We start from the raw sequence: 12,603 nt of genomic DNA on the forward strand, positions 1-12,603 counted from the left end.
CAAGAACACAACTGGGGGCAACAGTCTCTTTTAGTCTTTTTACTGTAAACGTTGACCAATTTATTTCTCCTAATTGGGCAAGAGTCAAGAATTTTCATTTTCAGAAATGTAAAATGAGTTTGTAAAGGATTTTTGTATGAGTGTAGGACTTGCATATAGAAGGTTAAAGTTCGGCACTGGTAGACTCTGAATCAGGAAATTAGCTTTTTACATTGTCAGGATACATTATATTTTTGGTCATAATTTAGGAATGCTAAAATATTGTAATAAATTCAAGGACAAACATGTAAACTAGAAGTATATTTCCAAGTCTTCAAACGTTAAGCTGCTTTCAGTATTTTTAAATTCAGCACTATTTCGGTTTAATACTTATGGATGTTTTTGTGCTTCCCATAAACCCATATGAAGAAAAATATAACTGATACTGTAAGTATTTATTACAGTAAGTGGTATCAGATATATACTATAACAACCCAATGTAACAAACACTGATGGGTAATTTGAACATAAAGTAAAAATGAATTAAAGAAAAAAAAGGATTTGACAAAAGTATAAATCTCTTCCCTGGTGGAAATCCCATCAATGACCAGAATAGAGAGGTGTACAACACTGCTCAGAAGTGCAGGAGATTTATTGCTAGTTGAGGAGCTGATAAAGCTGGTCTGACAAAACATGAAAAATAAATAGGTGAAAAATCCCTTTAAGTCCCTGTAAGTTTTAAATTCAAGTGTTTGTTGTCTAATCTTTTTCCTGTAAACCTTCTGAATATGCTTGCTGCTGAGTCCCCAGTAATATAAGAGCCAAGTAAATATTAGTTCTAATTCTCTTAGCCGGTCACCAGTTAACCTGCAGTTGCTGGAACATTCAACAGGGTATTGTCCAGCTACTAAAAATAAGCTGAACAGTGTCTCTGAACACCTCTCAGTACTTAACTGGTTCACATTTATAAGAAATGATAGCAGCAGCACCTCTTGGCTTATATTTCATTAGGTTAATGTAGACATCCTGTTGATTGGAATCAATTTTCAATTGTTCTATGAATGTTGGCACACTTGCAGTGCCAATAAAGGCAGGTGTGTAAATTTTGGTTCCTCGACCAAGTGGCAATTTAGCATCCCTAATTATCTGCATTGTTATGTTTGATATTTATCCAAATAAAGTGCCCTTTATTAACTTAGATTTAAGATTAACCCCATTAAATATATAAACTGTATATACATAACAAAGGAGCTGCTTAAATGAGGGATCACGTTAACAGGAATAAACAGTTTATTTATTTACTGTATTTCGTTTATTGGGGAGTCCATCTCTAAATAGTTCAAAATCCCATATCGGGGCACTTAAGTTAACTAATGGGATGTTTCAAGTTTTCATTGAGTCATCCAGAGAACTAACTAGAAATCCAAATAAAACCCACTATTACTTTAAAATGTGTTCCAAATTATTTGTCACAATACACGCTGGCTATAAAATACAAGACTGTTCACTGTACAGTTTTGCCTCGTTGGGTACGAACACCAGCAAACTATGTCAACTTCCGGTCTTGTGATGCTAAAGAAGGAAACTTAATTTATCAACAAAGCAACCTGCGGTTCGACTGCAAGGTAGTGAGGTTAGAAATTAAAAAAATAAAAATAAATACGTGTCTCGGAATTAACAGTCGTACATCCGAACAAACAACAAAATAAAAAAAAAACATGCCAAACGTAATTTTAATAATAGAGATCTTTAAGGAATGTGACAATTGAGGTAGACCAGCTACATGTATCATGCGTTGGGATGGCTCTTGAGCTATTAATATTGCACACATGTGATTCATAATAGGAGATTGCATTAGACCCAATCCTTCCTCTTTTGTGTGTGTGTTTTAAAGGCAAATCTCATGATCACGTCTCACAGCCACAAGCGACAGTGTAATTCCGTCTTGTGTGTAGTCGTAGTAACAGTAGCATTGCCGTAGACTTAACTGCGCTGCATGGGAATTGCAGTGAAGCTGACTAAATCCGCAGAATCCGCAGAATCCGCGTCGCCTCGTTATCTTATTATTTCTGATCAAAGACACCGAAGAGCGCAAGAGATGGCATCTTTGAATCTGGGACTGAATTTATCCCGAAGGAAGGGTGCATCTAGGAACGCAGCTGTGGAAAGAAAAAACCTAATCACTGTCTGCAGGTACTGTAACTATATTTTCAATGTATACTATATTACTATATACTGTTGTTCCAACGGTGGTAGCATGCATTATCAGCGCCTCATACAGTAATTTATGGTTCCAGTCCACGACTCTGTTCCACACTTAAACAAACTGTAAAAGGCTTACAGGAAAGGATATTGGTACCGCATACGTTTGTTGTACTCTGAAAGAAAATGAGACTGCAGCAAAAACTACGCATGGCTATTATCCTGACACAATAAATGTGGGAAGTGTCCGCCCAGTGAGTGCAGAATTAAATCACGTTCTGTGAGAGTCAGTTATAATAAATACATAAATTAAACAAGAACAAAGACAATTGAGGCAGTGTATTCATATGGCTAGTATTGCTGTAACGATGACGCAAAACTCACTTTAAGTTTTTAGTAGATGTCAAGAAATTACAATTTTTTTTTTTTTTTTTTTTAATTCTTTGAAAACGAAAATAATATCTCTCCTCAATATGTGATCAGTAAATGACGATGCTGCCTGGGCATAGTACCTTGTTTTTTCAATAAGAATATTTGATAATGGTTATTAATGGATAGTGTGTAATATACTGATTTGCCACAACCATAACATGTTCATTAAATTTATATTATTATATATGCATTGCATATCATAACTGTGAATTGGATGTGACATTTGAAGCACTGTGTTGCAGTATGACAGTGTTATATTAGAATGACATGTTTATGAACTATATTTAACCAATTCAATGTAAAAAAAAAAAAAAAAAAAAAAAAAAAACAATTTAAAAAGAAGTGCATTGCAAGGGGCAGATGTTATCAATTCCAGTGTCTCTAGTTAAGATTGAAGTTTAATGGAGGCATGCTTAAGAATGATACAAGCAACCTTTTTGCTACCTGAGCTACAATTTATAGTGGGGAAATATATCTCAACAACCCCCCAAAAAATCAAAGCCTTTCATGGGATGGAAATAAGATTCACCTGCCATAGCAGACAGAGCAGTTATTGGCTTTGTGAGCTTAGGTAAGCTCACAAGACCTTTTCCCCTCTATGACTAGTAAAACTCAGCTGTGATGATTTAAGCTCCCAGTAAAACCTGGAATGGCTCAGAATGCTATGCAATGGTCTTATTCCAGTTCCTTTTTAGGGGTCTTTTTAGCTCAAGTGGACTAAGTTATTCAGACATGTTACTGCAGCAACCTGTTTGCTTGTTGCAAAACAGAACAGTTGATTTTAATTTTCAAAATCACAGCCAAAGGCTGCAGAGGACTTTAGAAGATCCATATCTTATAGAATTTGGTTTGGAAGGGAGAGTATTGCTGCAGTTGCCTGGGGGTGATTTGCTTGATGTCTAAGTGCATGTCAAGTGGCAATGTTATGTACTTGTAACTGGATGTAAGTTATTGATTGTTATTGCCTGCTTTTAGTCTGTAGTACTGCTATTATAAAATATTTTAAGTAGTTTTGAAATGGTATGATAAAAGCAAGATTGCTGCCATGTTTAGCTTTTCGTATTAAATCTTACCTTAGGCAGAAGGGTTAAGTAGAATAACTAGAGGTTATGACTAATTTGATATGTATTTTTCAGTTTGTGTGTGTGTGTACACACACACACACCAAGAAGTCAATTAATCAATCTCTTTTGTGCTGCGTTATGTTTACAATTGTCTCCTTTGTTTTCTGTTATAGCACAGATTCTGCTTTGTATTTAACAAAGCCAGTAACTGATTTTTTAAAAATTCTTTTAAGAGTTCATTTCCTTTGCTACAGTGTGTGTTTAAAGGTGATATATGTCTTTATATTGGCGTAATACACTTTTAAAAGAAATTCATGTTTTTTAACAACGAGAATATAGTAAAATTTGTGGAGGTGAAATTGTGGTTTATATTAACGCAAAGGAGTCAATAGGAAATAATTAGTCCTCCCAGCTCTAACAAAGTACATTCAAATCTGTTTATCCTAAACAGGTTTGCAGTCAGAATCACAGATGGCGTTGTATTCAGGATATAGCACCCAGTCCACTACAAGTGTATCCATGATTATGTTATCCTCCTAGAGACAGACTGGAAAATTTTAATGTATGGAACGACTGCATCAGTGGGTGTTGTTACTATGTAGCCTTTATTTTTATATACTTTCATAAAGCTGCATGCAAAAGGGAATAACAGCAGTTGGACAATATTCTCCAGTTTCTAGTAATTTTAAAAATAATAAAACAAACATGATTCTTAGGTGACATGCTGCGTGAGTTTTTTAAAGACATTCTCTAATCAAAGATGTTCTTATATATCCCCTCTGGCAACAAACCATTAAGGTACAACCACCGGGTGAAAAAAAGCTGTTGGCTGTGTCAGCTTGTATTCTTGCAGCTTCATTAGTCACGATTACTTGTTTGTGAGAGTTTCAGGAGTCGTTTCACTAAAGCATTCCAGCCCAGGTTTAATCAGGGATTAGGTGGCAACTCATAACATATTTTGACAAACTGTAGCAACTATTGCTTCTGCATGTGGAAATCCTACCTGTCTGCCTGGGTTCAAAATTAAAATGTAGTCTTGATTAACATGTTGAAGATAATGTAAATAGATTGGTTTGTCTTCCTCCTTCCTCAATGTAGTTTTATAATAGTACTGTCCGCTTGGAAGTTAGGAGTGTTGTATTAAAAAAATAAAAAATAAATAAATAAACTGGCAACAAGGTAATTCTGCAGTGTGTTTAGTTGTAAACCTTACAGTCTGGTTAACAACACTTTAATGAAACTGAAGTTAATTTATTGTCACTAAATGCCTGCTATTGATTCAGCAAGTCTTTTAAAATAATTTTCATGTGTTTTTGAAGGTTTTTTCTTCCAGAATTTGATCCGCATGAAGTCCCTCCCCAGCCTCCCCCCCTACACACAGTAGTTCTTTTATATTCTAAATGCTAAACCCTCGTAGCATCAGTGGGATTTTTTTTTTTTTCAATACTGCTTTGTGTCAGCAGTTTTTGATTTATGCAGGCATTGGATAGTAACCTAATGGAAAATGATGAGTTGGTATTGTGCAATCTGACTTCAGGCAAATTTTGTGTGGACTATGCTAATGAAGTGGAGACAGAAGCACCCTTTGCCGACCTTTTAAAACCTAGAAAATAAGCTTTTATTAATTAGTGGCTTAAGGTGCATATGGGAACTAAACAAACTACATTTTTCAATAGGTATACCCTCATTTGCATCTAGTTGTTAAATCCAGTTTAAGTCAAGTGAGTGAATGCTCTGACAATGTTCACACTGCTGTACATAGGGATAGGACAATGTAAAAAAATATATATATTATATATATATATATATATTATATATATATATATATATATATATATATATATATAATATAATATCCCGATATGATCAGCTTCCAATTGACAACTAGTTAATTGGAGGGGTGGTCTATTTGCAAAAATCAGTAGTCGACTAGTTGTCTTTGTTTTTGTATGGGGTAATTCCGTGTCTCATCAACCAAAATCCAGGAAAATCCCTGCCTCAATTTAGATTTTGCTTCTATTTGGTGTAGTGGAAGATTCAGGTCAGGTATGAAACCAGGCCAAATGTTTAAGCTCAACATGAAGATTTGCTGAGATAACACCCCCATTTGTTAGGGGCTTTTGCAAAGTTCTGAAACAAGCTTTCATATAGATGAACGTTTGAAGCACTTGTGATGAAACAATTGACTTGATATTCGGTCTCCATCTGTGTTTTCCAGTGGTATACAAAAAGGTATTGCATACCGTTTTTATATATAGTATATATTCAAAAGTTTGAGTACACTTGCTGGAAACTAGGTTTTTTTCATAATTGACAATGTTTTACGTCGTATACATTTCTGTAAATACTTGAAAATGAAAACATACAAAACAATATACAAAACATAAGGAGTATCAAAGCAATTTTCAAGAAAATTGAAAATGGTCTCAGTCTTGGATTCCTCTAAATAGCCACCCTTTGCCTTAATAACAGCCTCACAAACACAAGGCAGACAGTTAACAAGTTTCAGCAGGAAATTGCTCAACATGTCTTCCCTGCTCTTCTGCAGCAATTCCCAGAGATGTAGGGCACTTGTGAGTAGCTTTGCTTTGACTCTTCTGTCCAGTTCGTCCCATACAAGTTCTATGGAATTGGGGTCTAGAGACTGGGCAGGCCAGGTCATTAGATTGAGTTGAGTTCTTGCTCAACTTTGAGGTGTGTTTCAGGTCATGATCTTCCTGAAGAATGAAGGACTGCCCAACTAGCCGTAATCCTGATGGAATAGCATGCCTCTGAAGTATGCTATAATAGCCATGCTGGTTGAGCTTACCATGGATGGTAAAGATCACCAACTCTCACCAGCAAAGCAACCCCAGACCATGACACTGCCTCCTCCATGCTTGACAGTGGGAATCACACATGCAGAACTCATGCGCGTCTTCCAAATACTTGGCGGTTGGTCCCAAATATTTCAAATTTTGTCTCGTCGGTCCATAAGACCGACTTCCACTCCTCAAACATCCAGTTTCTGTGTTTTTTGGCCCAGGCAAGTCTCTTCCTCTTATTCTGCACTCTTAACAATGGTTTCATTGCAGCGATTCTTCTAGTTAGGCCAACTTCACGCAATCTCCTCTGAACAGTTGATGTTGAAACATCTGTACTTCTAGTAGCATTTAGCTGAGCTTGTATTTCAGGGGCATTTAATCTCCGGTTTCGCAGACTTGTGACTTGAATGAACTTGTTCTCTGATTCTGAGGTCACCCTTGGCCTGCCTGACCCTGTTCTGTCCTCATGAGTGCCAGTTTCTTCAAAACGTTTGGTCTTGGCCACAGCAGTTACAGACACTTGCAAAGTACTTGTGATTTGTCTTAAAGATTGATCTTCATTTCTTTCTTTGCTAAACTGAGCGTATTTTGCCATTTTCTTCTCCCTTACATTCAGGAATGACAAACTTGTGCCTATGCTACCTATATTTATAGTAATCATGGACCCTCATCTGTTAACAATAGTTGGTGACAAAAGGTTAATTAGGTAACATGCTAGTTAACTCTGACACCTACTACCATACCCTGTTCAAAGGCACTTAAATCTTTTGTCTTGCCCATTTACCCTCTGAATGGCACACATACACAATCCATGTCTCAATTGTGTCAAGGTTTAAAAATCATTCTTTAACCTGCCTGGAGGTTAAATCAATAAGGGATCATAGCTTTCACCATTTATAGGTATGTGTTTGGGTAAAATGAACATTTTTGTTTTATTCTATTAACTACCGACAACATTTCTCCCAAATTCCAAATAAAAATATTGTCATTTAGAGCATTTATTTGCAGAAAATGACAACTGGTCAAAAGATGCAGTGTTGTCAGACCTCGAATAATGCAAAGAAAGTAAGTTCATATTCATTTTTAAACAACACAATACTAATGTTTTAACTTAGGAAGAGTTCAGAAATCAATATTTGGTGGAATAACCCTGATTTTCAAGCACAGCTTTCATGCTGGCCATGACAGGGTCTTGATCTGGTGGTCCTCCATCCACACCTTGATTGACCTGGCTGTGTGGCATGGAGCATTGTCCTGCTGGAAAAACCAATCCTCAGAGTTGGGGAACATTGTCAGGGCAGAAGGAAGCAAGTTTTCTTCCAGGACAACCTTGTACTTAGCTTGATTCATGCCAAATCTGCCCAATTCTAGCCTTGCTGAAGCACCCCCAGATCATCACCGATCCTCCACCACATTTCACAGTGGGTGCGAGACACTGTGGCTTGTAGGCCTCTCCAGGTCTCCGTCTAACCATTAGACGACCAGGTGTTGGGCAAAGCTGAAAATTGGACTCATCTGGGGGTGCTTCAGCAAGGCTGGAATCGGGCAGATTTGTCAAGCGAAGTACAAGGTTGTCCTGGAAGAAAACTTGCTTCCTTCTGCTCTGACAATGTTCCCCAACTCTGAGGATTGGTTTTTCCAGCAGGACAATGCTCCATGCCACACAGCCAGGTCTAGCAAGGTGTGGATGGAGGACCACCAGATCAAGACCCTGTCATGGCCAGCCAAATCTCCAGACCTGAACCCCATTGAAAACCTTTGGAATGTGATCAAGAGGAAGATGGGTGGTCACAAGCCATCAAACAAAGCCAAGCTGCTTGAATTTTTGCGCCAGGAGTGGCATAAAGTCACCCAACATCAATGTGAAAGACTGGTGGAGAGCATGCCAAGACGCATGAAAGCTGTGCTTGAAAATCAGGGTTATTCCACCAAATATTGATTTCTGAACTCTTCCTAAGTTAAAACATTAGTATTGTGTTGTTTAAAAATGAATCTGAACTTATTTTCTTTGCATTATTCGAGGTCTGACAACACTGCATCTTTTTTGTTATTTTGACCAGTTGTCATTTTCTGCAAATAAATGCTCTAAATGACAATGTTTTTATTTGGAATTTGGGAGCAATGTTGTCAGTAGTTTATAGAATAAAACAAAAATATTCATTTTACCCAAACACATACCTATAAATAGTAAAACCAGAGAAACTGATAATTTTGCAGTGGTCTCGTAATTTTTATCAGAGCAGTGTGTGTGTGTGTGTGTGTGTGTGTGTGTGTGTGTGTGTATATATATATATATATATATATATATATATATATATATATATATATAAATATTTTTATTATTATTATTTTTTTATTTAGTTGACATCAATGGATTTTTTTTTTAACCCATCTCCGAATTTAGGAATCGCCAATTGTATGTATTAACCTCTTGCGGTCCATTTATTCAGTGTCTGTCTGACGTGTCAGGTCTAATTTATTTTCCAACAAGCATGTTTATTTTACACATGCTGTTTTAAAAGTTTATTTTTTTATTTTTTTCACAGTAATACAGGTTTAAAAGGCACTGCATATCAACAGGACACTCAGCCCTGTCCCACCCCTTGTTTGCTGGATTTATCACATACCTCTTTATAGTCATGCATACTGGTAAATCATCTCCTGATCAATCGATTTATCACCAAACTCCTCAGTAATGCTATCAAAGTCATTATTTTATTACTATAAATGTCTGCGATTTTCTTTGCGTGCTGGATGCAGAAGCCAATATCTTATTTAAGTCCTTGTTATGTCTGTGGTGAAGGGACTATGCATATTGCTCAGATCCATTATTTTTTTGCTGGCTTTTCTCGGTCATTGAAAGCTTTTCTCTGCTTTTTCTGGCAAAAACCGACTAGGGATCTGTGATTGCCTTTTTGATGTCGGACAGGAAAAAGTTTAATGTCAGACCTGGTCTGAAATAGGACTGCAAAGGGTTAGGACTAATCTGTCCATTGCTGCAACCCCCCCATGCTGACTTAGCAAAATGGCAGCAGACACATGTCTCTCAAAACATGCCCTGCAAAGCTGTCTTTTTTCACACTGCAAGTCCACTGGGAAGTCATGATCAGCAAATGACAAGGCCTGGATTTGAACCCGCAATCTCCAGGCTGTAGGGCACATCCTGCACCCCACGCCTAGTGCCTTTAATGGATGTGCCACTGGGAAGCTCCTCCAGGCCAAATATTTAAACTCAATGATGATGTGTATCAGGTACACCCCCTTTTGGTGGGGGTGGGGGGTGGTTATACTTGAAACGCGTCTCATTTTGGAGTGATTTTGAGGATCTAAAAATGATATTTAGAATGTCAGTAACCCTATGAGTGCTTTTGTATAGATAGCCAGGTAGGTCTTCTGCAAATTCATGCAAAATAAATACCACTGCTTTTAATACTTCTGTTTTGCTGGGGGCCTTAAATTGAAAAATTGTCCAATTGTCAAATTCCTGAGTGATTTTTGGTGCATATTCCTTCTAAAGTAGGAGAGATCACTTTCTAATTGCTCAGGTGTGCTCATAATTTAACTGACTTTCTGTAGCAGCTCTGCTACTGTCTGCCTACTTTACTGTCTGATTTAATGACCACACAAAAGGGCTTCAGGATTAAAGTATTGAAAATGGCCCCATCTTTGAGGTCTGAAAGCCCTTGTTGGACACAAGTTAACAAACTGACCTTTGGGCTTTGGTGAAATAATTGACTTGGTAATCTGTCTCCTCACATTTTAATATCTCTCTGTCCAGGTGGGGCACCACCACTAGACTTTAAATCAGTCGACAGTAAGTCACAATCCATCACAAGACTCATTCAAAAACATGTCATAAAATTGACATCTGTTCTGCCCGTATAAGGTAGGATTTCAAGGACATTGCATCACACACGTAGTTGTACCTGCAATTTAGAAATACCTTTTTGTATACCACTGGTAAAAACAAATGGAGACCGATAATCAAGTCAATTAGTCCTTTCCTTCAAACGTTCATCTGTATGAATGCTTGTTTCAGAACTTTGCAAAAGCCCCTAACAAAAGGGGGTATTATCTCAGCAAATCTTCATCGTTGAGCTTAAACATTTGGCCTGGTTTCATATCTGACCCGTGTCTTCCACTGTTCAAAATATAATCAAAATCTTGAGGTGGGAAGCACTAGTTGAGTTGACATGGAATGAGCCTATATATTTAAAAACAGTGTGCATACATTAAATGCAGGCATACTACATTAAATAAATGGCTAGGATGTGAATTGTAAACATTGTGGATGCGTGTGTCATACAGAATCATACTAATAAGATGGAGTGAAAAACCTGAATGGCTATTTAGACAACAGCTAGTAACAGATATCTGGCTTAAATAGTAATGAAAGTAAGAGAGAACAAGTGGGTCTTGAGTTGATTTGAAGCTAGTGACTCTGGCAGCCACACGCACTAAAGCTGGGAGAGAGTTCCAGAGAGTCGGGGTGTGGCAAAGTGGCTAACAGTGTGCAGATGCAGGTGATCAGTGAACAGACAGACAATTATAATCCAGGTGCAAAGTTGTTTAATGGGTTTGTATGTCCAGTGCCTGATGGCAAAATAAACAATAAATGATGCTAAGTAATACAGCGGCATGTATTACTTAAATTGTAATCCCTGGGTTTGTCCCAAAATCCTGTTCTTTATACACCCACACAAAACACATACACAAGTCCGTTAGTGCATTAATTAGTGCTCGTGGTGCAGATAGTTATTTGTGATATAAGTGAAGTGCTCTTCCGGGTTTGTGCTGGACTTGGCGACGGCTCTGGAACGTGTTTGCCATCTACTAATAAGACACAATTAGAGACAAACAAACACTCAAGATACAGATACACAAAACACAGGTCCACAGGTCCTTCCAGGTTCTTTTCTCTAACCAAAACAAAGGAATCAGCGTGCAGTTAGAATGACAGCAGAACTTACATAACAGTGCTGCAGGCCATTACATCATCTGTACTGATTGAGTGGGCAAAGGAAGTTGTTCATGGTAACTGTTGCCATTGATTTACTTTCTGTAAATGCGTGTCTACTGGTATAATTATCACGGGTATTTGAGCAAAAACGATTGCTTTCAGGTGGTCTTGCACTTTCTTGGTCTTTTCACCTGGAAATTGTTCCCACGCATTTCCTGTCATTAACCAACTGACTATCATTCCATACTGACTAAACAGGGCTCTACGTTTAGATTTTTAACTACTGGCCCCTTGGGCCACTGAGCTAGTGTTTTTACTGGCCCGGATGCAATTTTGTTTGGCCCAATATAGTTATATATTTTTTCATGATGGTTTTTATTTTCAGTATGTTTCTAACTGTGTATAGTAACCAAAGAGCCCACATCTCAAAAGAAAGTGGCTAAAAGAAGCCTTTCAATATATGTTACTTCAGCCATTAAACATGTTTATAGCAAGGGCTAAAAGAAGTACAGTAATCCAAACTTGGATAACACTGAAATTAGAAAGGTAATTTAACATTATGATGAATATAAAGATATACTAAATGTTAAGCAAAACAATGCAGTGGCTATAAGAAATGCAAGATACTTGGAGTTATTTTTTAAACTCTGGACTGTAGTTCAATGTAAAACATCTACTGTTGACTTTCTGTGAATGGATTGAGTAACAGCAATATTTGCACTGACCATTAAAAGTACAACCAGGTGCCCTTGTTTTGAATTATTTACAGGTTATTGAATAAACAAAGTAAATTGACTTTGATTCATCTGATGTCAGTACTTGATGGCTAGTTGTAATTAGTAATGTTAAACTATTGTAATGTTGGAGTGTATTTTCTATTTTGACTAGGTTATAATATTTACACTAAGATTATGTTATAAATATTATTTGATAATAGGTTGCTATATGATAGGTGTTATTTTGAATACACTACAGCAACAATTATTATTTGGTGGTTTGCTCAATATTATGCTACGGTTGTTTTAATTGGAAGAGATACGCACTTTGACGTTGCTGCTAATTGAGTTCTGTGTATTAATTCAGTAAACAAAAGAAAAAATCGAATACACAAAAACATTGCACCCTGTGTATTCAAATAGGAAAATGTTTGAAATTCCCATCC

The 12,603-nt window shown here is 37.0% G+C and overlaps 1 protein-coding gene across 1 annotated transcript in view; it reads left to right on the forward strand.

Moving 5' to 3' along the window:
• The first annotated feature begins 1,570 nt into the window (after positions 1 to 1,570).
• Positions 1,571 to 12,603, forward strand: part of rundc3b (RUN domain containing 3b) — a 62,572-nt gene continuing 51,539 nt past the window's right edge. Inside the window, exon 1 of the mRNA XM_041245485.1 lies at positions 1,571 to 2,172. Within this exon, the coding sequence (XP_041101419.1) occupies positions 1,976 to 2,172 (197 nt within the window). The 5' untranslated portion in view covers positions 1,571 to 1,975. The remainder of the gene's footprint in view (positions 2,173 to 12,603) is intronic.

Source organism: Polyodon spathula, chromosome 3, assembly GCF_017654505.1.
Source record: "Polyodon spathula isolate WHYD16114869_AA chromosome 3, ASM1765450v1, whole genome shotgun sequence".
NCBI classification, from domain to species: domain Eukaryota; kingdom Metazoa; phylum Chordata; class Actinopteri; order Acipenseriformes; family Polyodontidae; genus Polyodon; species Polyodon spathula.